This window comes from Aethalodelphis obliquidens, unplaced genomic scaffold (assembly GCF_003676395.1).
Source record: "Aethalodelphis obliquidens isolate GAN/ISIS:26980383/991018 unplaced genomic scaffold, ASM367639v1 scaffold7, whole genome shotgun sequence".
Classification (NCBI taxonomy): domain Eukaryota; kingdom Metazoa; phylum Chordata; class Mammalia; order Artiodactyla; family Delphinidae; genus Aethalodelphis; species Aethalodelphis obliquidens.
In genome coordinates, this window is record NW_020837951.1 from 27,230,699 (window position 1) to 27,246,007 (window position 15,309).

At 38.3% G+C, this 15,309-nt stretch overlaps 1 protein-coding gene across 4 annotated transcripts in view; it reads right to left on the reverse strand.

Moving 5' to 3' along the window:
* The window catches only part of FSD1L (fibronectin type III and SPRY domain containing 1 like), a 70,890-nt gene extending 55,816 nt beyond the window's left edge, over positions 1-15,074 (reverse strand). For all 4 annotated transcript variants that reach the window (XM_027105316.1, XM_027105315.1, XM_027105313.1 and 1 more), the window contains exons 1-2: positions 14,935-15,074; positions 1,688-1,783 (exon numbers count right to left, since the gene is read on the reverse strand). In XM_027105316.1, the coding sequence (XP_026961117.1) occupies positions 1,688-1,783; positions 14,935-14,949 (111 nt within the window). In that variant the 5' untranslated portion in view covers positions 14,950-15,074. The remainder of the gene's footprint in view (positions 1-1,687; positions 1,784-14,934) is intronic.
* Between the last annotated feature and the right edge of the window lie 235 nt (positions 15,075-15,309).

Sequence of the window (15,309 nt, forward strand, 5' to 3'; positions counted from 1 at the left end):
TAAGCAATTCCTTACCGGGTCCTAAGAGATTTATTGAACACTGAATTTCGGTGCTAGAAGGAACCTCAGAAATCATCTACTGACTAGAATCTGTAGTCAAACTTCTAAATTTTATAAACTAAAATCTGTTTATAAAGTCTGTTGACCTCCAAGAGTTCCTCACTGCCTCATTAAGCAAGATGATGCTATTTCAACAAGAAATAACAAAATATCTGTGAAATCCCTAGATAAGTGATATTCACACCTGCAACAATTATGAGATAGAAGAAATCATCTTAAGGCATTTTTCAACATAGATGAATCATTCAACTAAGAGAAGCGAAATTGGCACTGGTTTACAAAACTAATACACAAAATCTACTGTAATATTACAATCCAAACTTTTGCTTAAAATGTTTATAAAAACCAGACATCATCTCACTGGAGTCTTGCCAAAAGTGGTGTTAATCATTTTACTAGTTTCTTTACAGTAGTAAGAACATGACGTGGAGGAAGAAATGTGCAGTCTGGAAGGCACAAATTCCACATTAACAACTCAGTAACAGTGTGACCTTGGACAAGCCACTTGAATTCCTGGACCTCAATTTTTTCATCTGTAAAAAGGAATTGGACTGCTCTTTCCCCTCAATAACCAACTGGCACATTCTTACGGTCTTTCGTCCACTACAGCTTATGCTCCCATCTTCAGTGTAGTTTAATTCCCCCTCTATTTTCTTTATGGATGATAAGGTAAAGTCCTAATAATCTGTCAATCAGAAAAACAGTGTGAGCCAGCTCTATCTAAAGGTACCCTTTTACAGATTTCAAATGTGATGATTCTCTTGTCCATAGACCAAGAGTTTTAGAACCACTAGCTTTGCTTATTTAAAGAAACTGGATTAGTGGATTCACCAAATTTTCCAATAAAATAGTTTGAGAAAGTTAAACTGGTGAAGATTATAATTAACTAACTTCAATTACAGCAAATTCAGAAGTAAAGAAAATACAAGACCATAAGGTTTAACAGGCCAGGCAATTACCTAGGCTGAACCAAACAAAAATCACAGGAAAGGATTCACTGTCTACAAGTATCCTGGAAATCATCTATGTTTATTTCACAAAGAAATGACCCTTAAATTAATTAAAGCACATTCATGGGAAAGCATCACCAGCTTATCTTAAGGCCTCTTCCACAATCAACATTTGATTATTTACAGTACGGCTTATCCACCTATACCTGGGGCCATTTCCTTAAGTATTCCCCTCTCTCCTCAATGGGCACTTTACCTTTTACTTTTATATCTTAATTTCATCTAGTTCTGCAAGTGGACCTCTCACCATCTACATTTTCCTTCTACTATTTACAGTAAAAGAAATGTTTAGCTTCCCAGTACTTTTGGAAAGGTACAATTTGCTCTTAATTGGAATTAGAAAAGACAAACATGAAACGGAAAGGAAGAAAAGGGAGCATTATAATATTCCTAGCAATATTCCAGAGTTTTCTTTTTCCCTTACTATTTGATCTTTCCATGGAGAATGTGGGAATAGCAAATAAAGCATTTTTATTTATCTGCCATTTCAAAACCCTGCTCTCACCTCCATTAGTTTATAATCTATAGTTGACAGTGTATATTTATACTTCTGATTCGATCCAACAATCATTAATTGTGACATATTCACACAATTTTTTTTTAAAACAGATTCATACCTGAACTCCTTTTAGTGTTTGATTTAGTGTATCAATAAAGTTCTGAATTTCATCATTTTTATTTGCCAGAGTTGAAATGATCCTTTGTAGAGCCTCCTAGGATAAAAAAAATTTTTTTAACACTATGATATTTTATTAAAAGAGAACTATAAACTTTATAACAACAACTCTCTAAACAAACTCTGTAAGAGTATATTACATAATAAACAGGAGCAACGTAAAACTGTTCATTGTTCAAACGCTATAATTACAAAAGATGGGATATATATTGGTACTGTTTTACAACCTCTTATTCCTAGTGTACAACTTAATTACCACCATATCTTTCACACTGAAGGTGATCAATATTATTTAACATAAAGACTGTTACTTTAGGTCATAAGGCCATGGCAAACGAACAGAACCAAATCCTTAAATGTTGCAAAAATAAACGGAAACTTCTAATCAACATCAGGAAATGAGGAATAAAAGCAGACACTGAAATTTGACATTTATTTATAAAATTAGACATTTATTTACAAAATTTGACATTTATTTATAAAAATTAAAAACATATTTTAGAAATATGAAAGTAGATAATAAATTTGCAGTTAAAGTTACAACATTCATTGCAATATTTACAGATGCTATAGAACCATAATAAATAAGGTAACTTTAGTAGCAAATACCTCAGACTTTTTGATAGTGCTTCCTATTTAAATAAAACACTTGATTTAACTTTCTCATACTCTCCACTTCAGTGTTGTCCAATAAAATTTCCTGCTATAATGGAAATATCCTACATATGTGCTGTTCTATATGGTAGTAGCTAGCCACATGAAGCTAATGAGCTCTTGAAATGTGGATAGAGCAAGTGAGGAACTAAATTTATTTTAACTTGAATTAATTTCACTTTTTATTACACATGTGACAAGTGCTGTCATATTGTACATCACAGGTCTAGTTGTTTAATAACTCTTCACGGGCAGTAAAAGCAAAATCCAAACAAGGTACTTGTATTCTCAGTAAAAATCAAAAGCAAGTACTTTCACTTTATAATTTTTCCCAGAAGTACAAGCCTTATTTCCGTAAGCACCTACAAACATAAATATTTTAGTAATTTCCTATAAGATTTTGTGTAATAAAGGTTCTCCTCAAAATATTATCAAAAACTGATAAAAGGCTAAATATAGGGCTTCCCTGGTGGCGCAGTGGTTGAGAGTCCGCCTGCCGATGCAGGGGACGCGGGTTTGCGCCCTGGTCCGGGAAGATCCCACATGCCGCGGAGCGGCTGGGCCCGTGAGCCATGGCCACTGGGCCTGCGCGTCCGGAGCCTGTGCTCCGCAACGGGAGAGGCCACAAAAGTGAGAGGCCCACGTACCGCAAAGAAAAAAAAGGCTAAATATAAAGAGCTCAGGAAATAATCTGATAAAGGGATGACATTTCATATAAATGCTCATAAAGCATTATAGTAAAAAAATTAAAATAATTACAGCTCTCATTTCATTCTCCCAACAATCCCTGGAGATAAGTAAGTATTATCATCCCTGGGCCAGACTAAGGCTCTCTGCTTCACTTACCAATACTGTTTCTTCCCATCCTCACCACTGTTGTTATTTTAGTATAATAACACAATGAAGTTATGCTATGAAAGAGTTAGCTGTTTATCCTCTTGGTGTTCCCTCCAGAAACAGGTACATGGAGATTTGAATACAAAGACAACGCAGAATGCAGCCAGTACCTGGGGGAGGGGTGGGCACAGCTGGAGGGACGAGAGTGGTAGTACAGAGATGTAGAAAAGGAGGGTAGAAGACTTAAGAGTCTTTCGAGTATTCATCCAAGACAGACTCTCTATATACTTTAAAAAACACAATGGAACAGTAAAAATGGTTCTGCCAGTCCTCGGCCTGTGTACAGTAAGCTTCAATTAAGATTGGGCTTTTCAGGTTAATAGACTGACTCTCTGCATCCTCTTCTAACCCTCCCAATGGTAGGGTTACATCCATATTATATAGATGAGAAAACGGAGATTCAATCAGTTGCCCAAAGTGACACTGCTTGTAAAGTAATGATTATGCTCAGTCTATCTCGAAAGCCCATGCTCTTTACCACTTTAGAATACTGCCTCTAAACCTAACCAATTTGCCCATTATATGAAACACCCATACAATAAATTACATATTGTTTTAATATTTTGGTTTGCTAAGACTCTTCAATGACATATAAAATCACTGGAATTTTCTTGGAGAATCACAGCTTGAGCTTAAGCTTTGTCCACTGAAATTAGTGAAATTCTGGTAAAGGAACTTGATTGTAACATTTTAACTTCTATCCACATACAACTATTATAATTCAAGCATCTGGGACTTCCCTCGTGGTCCAGTGGCTAAGTAAGATTCTGCACTCCCAATGCAGGGGGTCAGGATTCGATCCCTGGTCAGGGAACTAGATCCCACATGCCACAACTAAAAGATCCCACATGCCACAACTAAAAGATCCTGTGTGCCGCAACTAAGACCCAGAGCAGCCAAATAAATAAATAAATGTTTTAAAAAAAGAAAGGAGTATCATTTTAAAAAAATAATTCAAGAATCTGACATAATATAAACACATATAGAAATTCTGGTATTCCAAGAAAAAAGTTTTGAAAGCAGGACTACATAAGCTGAGTTCTGAAACTTTACCCTAGCCTGTGTATGTGACACGAGGTTAAAGTTTTCTCTAGGTGGTAAGACCCAGGGAAGAGATCTATGCAGGGATCCTGTGTTCCCAATATAGGAGGTATGCAAGGGGAGGCAAGTCCAGTAGAGCTTTTTTTAAAGTATTTTCTAAATATGGCAAGCAACATACCAGGGCAGGATAAGAAACTTTGAGAAAGAGGCAAAAAAGAACTAAAAGATACCATAATGCACGGAGTTTTCTACCCTACTCTACCCCTCCAGGGCCTCCAAATTTAATCACTAGCTTTTATAATGGAGACACAAGTAATTGATAAAGAAGCTGAGGAGGAAGTACAAAGAAAGTGATGTAAGCTGTGTACAGCACCTATTCTCTGAGCTCCAGACCATTTTAATCCAACTGCTTACTTGAAATCTCCACTCGGATGTCTCAAAAGCACTTCAAAACTCAACATGTCATAATGTCCTCCACTAAACCTGAGCCCTCCTCTAGTGTTCTATCTCTGCCAATGGCACTACCAGCTGTAAAACCAGAAATCTAGCAACTCAAAATCAAAAACAGAAAAAAAAAAATTAAAAAATCAGCAGAGGACCTGAACATTTTTCCAAAGACGACATACAGATGGCCAACAGACACATGAAAAGATGCTCAACATCACTAATCATCAGGGAAATGCAAATCAAAACCACAATGAAATATTACCTCACACCTGTCAGAATGGCTATTATCAAAAAGACAACAAATAACAAGCTCTTGAGAGGATGCAGAGAAAAAGCAACCCTTGTACACTGTTGGTAGAAAGGTAAATTGGTACAGCCACTATGGAAAACAGTAGGGAGTTTCCTTAAAAATGAAAATAGAACTACCATACCATCCAGCAATTCTATTTCTGGGTATTTATCTGAAAACAAAAATACTAATCTGAAAATACTAATTCAAAAAGATAAATGCACTCCTATGTTCACTGCAGCATTATTCACAATAGCCAAAATAAGAAAGCAACCTAAGTGCCCATTGATAGATGAATGGATAGTGAAGATGTGAGCTATATACACTGGAATATTACTCAGCCATAAAAAAGAATGAAATCTTGCCATTTGCAACAACATGGATAGACCTAGAGGGTATTATGTTAAGTGAAATACGTCAGACAGTGAAAGATAAATACCATATAATTTCACTTATACGTGGAATCTAAAACACAAAACAAATGAACAAACATATTAAAACAGAAAGAGTCATAGTTACAGAGAACAAACAGGTGGTTGCCAGAGGGGAGAGGGGGAGGGGGATGGGTGAGGTAGGTGAGGGAGATTAAAAAGTAAAAACTTCCAGTTACAAAATAAATGAGTCTCAGAGATAAAATGTACAGTGTGGTAAAAATAGTCAATAATAATGTAATATCACTGTATGGTGACAGATAGTAATTAGATTTATTGGGGTGATCATTTGTAATGCACAGCAATATTAAATCACTGTGTTGTGTGATTAGCATAGTTAATTCTTACAGGAATTAACACAGTAGGTCAATTATACTTCAAAAACAAACTCACAGAAAAAGAGATCAGATTTGTGGTTACCAGAGGCAGAGGGTGGGGGGACTCAGAAGTAGATGAAGGTAGTCAAAAGGTACAAGTACTAGGGGTATAATGCACAACATGATAAATATAATTAACACTGCTATATGTTATATATAATTAACGCTGTTGCCTAGTATATATGAAAGTTGTTGAGAGTAAATCCTGAGTTCTCGTCAAAGAAAAAATACTTTTCTCTTTTTCTTTTATTTTTTATCTACATGAAATGATGGATGTTCACTAATCTTACTGCAATAATCATTTCATGATGTATGTAACTCAAATCATTATACTGTACACCTTAAACTTATATAGTGATATATGTCAATAAAACTGGAAGGAAAAAACCCCAGAAACCTAGGCCACCATCATTACATCCTTTCCTTTCATTTGTATTCTACACGCAGTCACCAATTCTGTAGATTTTACCTCCTAAATAACTCTGTAATCACTATTACCACAAGTCAGTATCGTATCTCAACTTATACTCTTGCAAAACTTAACAGGCCTCTGATCTATTCTTTCTCCCCAGTAATCAGCTCTCTATATTGCAGCTAGAGTAATATGTTAGCATCACTCTTCCTGCTTAATTGTCTTGCCACAAGTCCTTGGATAAAACTGAAAATCTTTTAACATGAGCTGTTAACATGACCTTAAACATGACATTACATAATCTGTAAGACCCTGCATGATCTTCCTTCCCACTGCCTACCTCACCTGTTTCAACTCACACCAGACTTCTCTCTTGCTGTATTCCAGCTGCAGTAGCCTGCTGTGAGTTTCTCTAATATGCTTTGCTTCCCACCTGGGAACCCTCACATTTATCAATTCTTCCTGTTCTAAAACATATACACAATTTTTTGTTAAAACAAGTTCCAAAAACTTGTTTTTGGAATGAGCCCATTCTATATATCTAAGTACACACACACACGCACACACACGCACACTTGCTTCATTTCTTTTATTATCAAAGCCTGACGGTGAAGAAGGGCAAAGACAACTTTGAACTGGGACTCTATCAACCTGAAAGAATGCCTACCAGGGTCTCTCAGACTTCATCTCAGATCTCAAGTCTCCCATTACCCTCCAAATACTGATGGATAAAGTGACAGATAAACACAGATGGATAAAGGCAATATAAATTATCTGAAGTTTATCTAGATAATATAACTGATTTTGCAAGACTTCAGGTGGCCATGACTAAAAGCTTTAGGTGATACAGGTCTGAAGATATGCTTTGACAAATACGAATTCTGCTGGATCACAGTAAAATATATAGAATGTATGTCTCCAGAGGCAGTATGCATAGGCAATCTCAGCCATTATCCTTTGGTCTCGCACCTCAGTCACCAGGAGCTCAAGAAAACCTACACTATCAAAATTAAGCCTCTCAATTACTTGACTATGGAATTCGTCTAAGGTAACTGCTATGTTAACAAAGGGGAGGGGGGGGGGGCGGGAATGACACGCCCCAGCCAAGCACAACTGCAGTCATTCCTATGGAATGGTTCAAAGTAATCTGGGATGTACAAGGCATGAGGTACCCTCTTCAAAGAAGCATAGCTTAAAGTTATGCTTATAGTCCCTATAAATCATAAGAAGTAAAAGCACAATCAATTGACTCTAAGCAAAATAATAATAACTAACACTTTTATACTCTTAAGGGCCAAGCACTATCTTAAGCTCTTTACATACATTAATTTGTTTAATCCTCTCAAGAATCCTATGAAGTAGGATACTTGGTTATCTCCGTTTTCCAATTTGGAAGCTGAGGTATAAAGAGGTTAAGTAACTTGCCTGGGACCTCAGAGTTAGTATGTGGCAGAACCAGAATTCAAATTAAGACAGTCTGACTCCTGAGTCTATGCTCTTAACAATTAGCACTGTACTACCTGAAAACAAAGATCAGAGGTCCATGAAAAGAAAGTCAGAACATCTAAGAGCATCAAAAGGACTTAAGATTTTCTTTAAGACTGGAAAAAACTAGGAATGAGCAACAGGCTGTAACATGTACCACCCTGCCAAACACAAGGGCAACAGTAACAGCTCTTCTTACCACAGGCATATGATCATTAACTCTGAGAACATGATGACAGTCACCATCTGAAATGGCATGGTTCTACTGGTTTTAGCTTAATATATGTGAATATGACAAATTCAAATGTGAGTCTTAATTCTGCATTCAACAAAAAACTCTGCCAACTGGGCTACTTAACTGGAAACTATCCAGTGCAATAAGTGCCTGAAGTTATGATGCAGAAACTTCCTGTTCTTAGAACCAGTGGCAAAAAAACCATTATACCCGTGTTTATATGCTACTCTGAATCCAAAGGCATCAATAACCAAGTGGCCATAATTAGACACTGTGATATATGGGTTTCCCACCAGCGTCTACTCAGACAAGGAGAAAATTTCTGATTCAAATTCTACATTAGTATTCCAGACAGTTGAGATACACGAATCTAGAACCACTGCAAATATCACTAATCAATCTACAATTTAAAGGGGCCAAACTATTACTATAGTCATTTCAGTTAGTATTCATTAAGCACTTTCTATGTGCCAGGCACTATACTAAGCTTCTAACATGGACTATCTTTTTAATTATCACAATAGACAGCAATATGTCTTTGTATTTTATGGTTGAAGAAAGAGAGGTTAAAGAAGTTATGAAACTTCCTTTGATCACACAGCTGTCAAATGGCAGTCACAATTCAAATCCAGGAAGCTGCCTCCAGAGTCTGTGCTCTTACACCACTCTAGGCTGCATACACTGCAGAGGACTGTACAAAACAGTCATAGGGTTCCTGCAACCAGAGAAAAGGGATCAGTGAAAAATCCTAATGCCACCAGGAATTATGCCACTTGTATCACTCCACACCAAAGACCTCTCCTTTGAATCAGGTAATGAGTAGAAATCCAGAATGCTCTATCCAGCTGGTAAGTTAGACAACCAGAATCTTACCAGCTGACCATAGTTATGGCAACACATAACAAGAGTATTGTGCTCAAAAGTGATGCAACGAGCTAGAAAAGGAGAATTATATGTTGTTGAGGAATTCAGGAATCTGATAATCATAAATAGTTAACTGGTAGAAAGCTACGCCCTCTGTAACAATGAAACAGCTGGGATTACTACCTCTGTACACAGATGCAACTGAGGTGATCCACAGAAAAAAAATCTAGTAAAAGACCTGGTAGGGAATACTGTCTTTTCACCCTGAGCCCAGTTGCAGATATCAGGGCAGAAGAAGAGGTTCTTTCCCAACTAGGATTTGAGGAAATACAGTGTATCAGAGGCTGAGGAAGCCTCATCCATTTTTGCAGCCTCTGAACTGTCTTTCCATCCAATGAAGTCTAGGAGGCTCACATTCGGCCTCAGAAACCAGAGGACTCATCATCTAATTAAGGGAGGTGGAATGGAAGTAGAGATGGGGGTACTCTCAGGTACCACTAGTAGCAGTATAAACTGACAAAACCTTTCTGAAGGGCGACTTGGCAATACACATCAAAAGATATTTAAAAGCATATACACAATGACTCAGTAATTCCATTTCTACTAATTTATTCTAAGTAAATAATTAAAGAGTATAAGCCGAGACTTGACGACAAAGATTTCATCTTACTGTTATTTATAATATTAAAAGGTTAGGACCAACATAAAAGTATGAGAAAAGGATACTAACTAAAAATCAAGTAGGGCTTCCCTGGTGGCGCAGTGGTTAAGAATCCTCCTGCCAATGCAGGGGACACAGCTTCAACCCCTGGTCCAGGAAGATCCCACATGCCATGGAGCAACTAAGCCTGTGCGCCACAACTACCGAGCCTGCGCTCTAGAGCCTGTGAGCCACAACTACTAAGGCCCACATGCCACAACTACTGAAGCCCGTGTGCCTAGAGCCTGTGCTCTGCAACAAGAGAAGCCACCGCAGTGAGAAGCCCGCGCACTGCAACAAAGAGTAGCCCCCACTCACCACAACTAGAGAAAGCATGCGTGAAGCAACAAAGACCCAACGCAGCCAAAAAAATAAAAAATTAAAAAAAAAAAAATCACGTAATATATATCCATATTAAAGAATTCTGCTAAATCATTAAAAGTGTTGTAGAATGATATTAACATGGAAAAAGATATCCTTACATATTAAGTGAGAGGCAAATTATAAATCACTATACATAGTGTGATACCATAGTTTTTTTAAGTTTCTATATGCATTAAAAAAGACTGGAATGTAATACATACAAATGTTAAAAGAAGTTATCTCTGGGTGGCAGGATTACGGGTGATTTTTATTTTATTTTCATTTATTTATATTTCCTAATTTCCTACAATAAACTTGTGTTATATTTATAATGCAACAGGAGTGCACAGGCTGGCTGTGCTAACACTATTATAAATTAGTTCAAAATATAATTAGCTATCATCAGCAGATATCAATAACTGAGACCATATTAATCAGAACCTTGTGGCCGGGAAGAAGTGCCAACTGAGGATATAAAACATAGAAAAAGAAAGCTGTAGAAAAAATCCACTAACTTCAAAGTATTGTCCACCCTACACTGGAGTGGAATATCTATCACTATGGCATTCAATATGTGTTTGCTGCATGAATAATCCTGCTTACATTCAGCCAGGCACTGCAAAGAACCATCGTCCTTAAAACAATTTTTTTAAGTTAGGTCTGTTTCACTATATTTCTAGTTTTTTTTTAAACTGTCAAGTTCAATAAAAATGAAGGTGTCTGTATTTAAACACAGTGATACAAGTATGTCAGCATGGTCCTTTGAAGAGGGTACCTCGTACCTTGTACATCCCAAATTACTCTGATCCGCTCCACGGGAATGACTGCAGTTGTGCTTGGCTGGGGTATATAAAAACCCCAGTTATACTTTCCTGGTCACACCTCTATTTTAGAAAGCAAAGACCTTCCCTCAAAAAAGAAAGAGAGCTGGAGAGAAGGGAGATACATGTACTACAGAAAAATGATTTGTAGCAGCAAGGGAGACCAAATTCCAGAGTTTTATCTAAATCATGTTCTATACTTTCTATCAACGATTTTTACTAGACTAGTTTCTTAATAACAACAACAACAAAAAAACTACTTTATAGGGGTTTATATCTTAAGTTTTATCTTAAGATCTAAGATATATCTGAAGATAAAGATATATCTTAAGTTTATATTTTAAGATATATCTTAAGTTTATGTCTTAAGTTAATATCTTAAGTTTTAATGACATTAATCATGCCATCATTTAAAGGCAAAGGAGCAAGGCAAGAAGGGTGGTAATGAAAGAAGCTTGAGCTGGGAAGAAAGACCTGGTATGAATCCAGACTACCACTTGCTAGCTGTGTGACTCTGAACAAGTTATTTAACCTCTCTCAATTCCATCTTCCATATCTTTACAACAGGAATAACAGCTGTTGTGAGAATTTAAAGCAGTCTAATACAATACTGGATACAGAACAATACTCAAATTTCATTTCTCTTTCCTTTCCTCAGGACTGAGAAAAAGGCATAATTTTGGAACATGAGAGTTGGTTGGTTATCTGGATATGGTGGAGGCCTCCGAACTGTCAGGGTACAACAAGAAGGCAAAGGACAGCAAATACCAGGGCAGAGGAAGAAACTGGGATGAGGAAGCCAAGTCTAAACATGCTACTGGTTGCAGGTCGTGTTGTGCTTTAAAACTCTCCCTACTCAGTTCAATCTCCTCATTCTAGGTTTGTTCAGTCTTGCACATCAAGCCTTGCCTGACTGTCACTATTCCCCTCTAAGCAGAAAGTAGAATATGCGGGGGGGAAAGGGAGGAAAAGCAAACAACGGACAATGTATGTTCTTGATGACATCTTCCCTCAGGGATCCCTTCCCCTTTCCTCTCCACCTTTATTATCCCTACAGCACAAACCCTTCCTAGAAACAGCAACCCCTATGAATATGAATGATCTCCTGCACAAGAATTTAACTGAAACTATCAAATTCTAAGCACCAAGATTCTAGAAAGGTGCAAATGTCTTATTTGTTTCAATGGTTTCTTTGAACATACACATTTTATCAGGTAAAGAAACCTTTGGGATTTTATCTTAAAACCACTTAAGGACATAATCAAAAGGTTTGAGTATCAAATAAAGCCACCTATCCATAACACATCCTGTTCACAAGTGTCCCAGAAACTCGATATAAACAAAATCCCTCTGTTTATTTCTAGAAGATAATACTGTGGTTTTCTGTATCCAACAGTACACCTTACATACCCAAGGTAATTATGTTTTCTTCCTCTACTCAAACAGAGCATCTGTTGCTAACACAAGTCCAAGTTATTTTCACAGACAAAAAAGCAGCTGGTCAAGCTAATCCATTTGCTGACTAGCCACCATCAAGCTTCTGTAAGACTGTCCAGTTAACTTAACCTCTATTGTCAGATTGCATGAGTCAGAACTTCCAATCCTCTTTCAATTAGGATTTAACAACTCTTCTTTGGCACCATCATTTGAAACATTTATTACAGACATAAACACAGAAAACATGCTTTAAACTTCAGGACAAAGGTAAGAAATGGTTAGACTGGATTAGAAAAATAGTTATACAAATTATCAACAAAGGCATAAAGTTACTTTGAAGTTGAGATTATGAGATTACTAATAGCTAACGGATAGTACTTATGTGTGCTAGGCACCAAGTGATTTTTAAAAATTAACACGATCTTCATAACCCTTTGAGGTAAGGAGACTTTAAAGATGAGGAAATGGAGACTGCAAACTGCCCAACCTCATTCAGTTCATAAATAGAAGGACTGGAGACGACTCTGAAGCCATCCTCTTAATAATTTAAAGCCCAAATCCCAAATACCTTACAAATGGATATATATTCAAGCCACTCTCACCCTCTGCCACTTGCAGTAACTATGTTTCCTTATGCTGACTAAGGTATCATCCCTGCTATTATTTTCGTTGTAACATTCTATAATAGAAAAAAAAAATCATGCCAGGGGTGTACTACTACTGTTTTATTTCAAGAGAAATACATAACCAGCTCAGTTCATTATTAGTTGAGGTACATAATTGAATCTGCAGTAATTCATGAGAAAAGAATGCTCAAATTCAGAGCACTGAATTGGTTATAAGCATCAACACATGATGCTTATTTTAAGCTACAAAACAAAGCGTTTTTTATTAGAAATATTATTTAATACTATCAATGAAATTCAACATATTTTCTAATATTGAGAAGTTGATTCTCTAACTTATCTAAGATACATTAGTACCAGTAAGAAAGAACAGCTAATTCTTCTCTACCTCTGGTAAAACTGTACACAGTATGTGTAGGTACTCAAATACAACATTTGGAATGAAACCAAGTTCAGATCTTAGCCTTATGCATGGCTAGTGGTATGACCTTGCAGGACTCACTCCAACTCTTGAGTCCTCATTAAAATGAGAGACAATGCATGCCCTGGCAAAATAAGATGATCCACATTAAAATACTTTTTAAAATTATATTTTACAGCACACAGAGTATTTTAGTACTTATTCTTTGTAAACTTTAAAGCACTGTACTTTAAAGTACATAATTCATACTTAATTATATTACCTGCTTTTTACAGTAACTATAAAATATTCTCATTTCCACTGTATAAATGAGGAAATTGATTAATCACAGTTAAGTGATTTGCTCCCTATCACAAAGCTACATATAGCAGCATGGAACCCGAGTCTCTGGACTCCAAGTCTTTGCCCTTCCGTTTGCTCTGAACTAATGGCCACTCAGATATCACATGACTTTTATTTAAAAAGTTAAATAAGCTTTGAAATGTTTTACAAATTCAAAACACACAAAATGTAATTTTTAAAAAATGTCTTACTAATAGTCATGAAAATTAAAAAATTGAATATACCTGAGTTTCAAGATGCACACATACAATGAAATCATATGACTTTTGTTAAATACTGTAATAGTTAACGCTAAACACATCACTACACTATTCTCTCATGCCCCCAGGGCTCAAGGAAGTGAATCCAGGCAAAATTATAGAAAACAAGGTTCTAACATTTTTTCCAGTACTTTCTATCTAATAATAGAAAAGAATGGCCTCTGGGACATGCCCTTGTTTTTCCCTGCTACATTATTAGTAACACTGTGTCCCTTCTTATTATACTGCACTATATTTCAATTACTATTATCTAACAAAGAGAGCACCGTGGTTGATTTTTATACAGGGATTATAACTAAATATTAATAACACTTCTAATTGTATTCAAACGTTGGCTATGTTCTCTAAATATATATATATTTTGGTTAATAAAAACGGCTAGTTCTGTATACCCTTTCTTTAACTTGTTCAGAAAGTATAAAACATGCCAAAACAACCATTAAGGTAACTGACCAGCAACACTGAACTGGTCAGAGGGTGGGACCGCTGCTCTGACAACTGTCAGTCTTTTCTCTCAATTCAACCAACACTAAACACCAAGACGTGCTAGTGAACTAGTCCCGAGGAGGGCTGGGGCGGTGGACAAGGATGGGGTGGGGGGCGGTACTAAGGAGATCTGGTTCCCGACCTAAAGAGGCATAGATTTTGCCAAGATAGGAGAAGACTGGGTCGAGGAGAGGGGCCAGCTTCGGCGTCAGCCGGTAGACCCCCATGTGCCTTGACTTCCTCTTCTGCTAAGGATGGATAAACCCTCACTAGCTCACCGGGAGGCTGCGAGAATCAAAGAGGGCCCAGACCGTTGCAAAAACTGATGAAAAACTGGGGGCGGCTCCCGCTATCCCCTCAGGAGCCAGGGACCAGGACCCAGGACCAAGTACAGGGAAGAAGCTGTCCAGGGTCACGGGGCGCGGTCCCCGCAGCCCGGCGGGCGCCGCTTTGCTCCTGGGAATAGAGCAAAGCGGCCTGGCGGCCTCGCCCTCCGCGGCCATAGCCCAGCCTCAGGCTGGCCTGGCCAGCCCCGCTCGCCCACCGCCCACCCGGCCGGGGAGCTCTGCCCAGCCTCGGCGGCCCAGCACCCGCGCTTACTTTCTGGGAGTCCATGGCCAGGGGCTGTGTCCGCTAGACCTAAAACCGCGTCGAAGAACCTTGCGAGGAGACGGAGGGAGGTCGGACACGCCAACACGGCTACCCGGGGCCGCTGCTCTGCTGAGCCACCGCCGCCTCTGCCTCAGCCTCAGACCTCACCGGCGCCGCCCGGCCGCGCCCCGTCCGCGCCCAGCCCCGCGCGCGCCGCAGTCGCGCCGCCGTTGCCAGGGTGAAAGGGCGGCCCGCGGAAGGGAGGGGGCGAGGAGCGCCTTGCGCACGCGCCCTGCTGCGAGAAGAGATAGGGAGGGGTGGAAGGGGGGTGCTGGTTATCCGGTGCAGCGACGGAGCGGCAGAGAGAGAGGAGTGCTCGCCCCT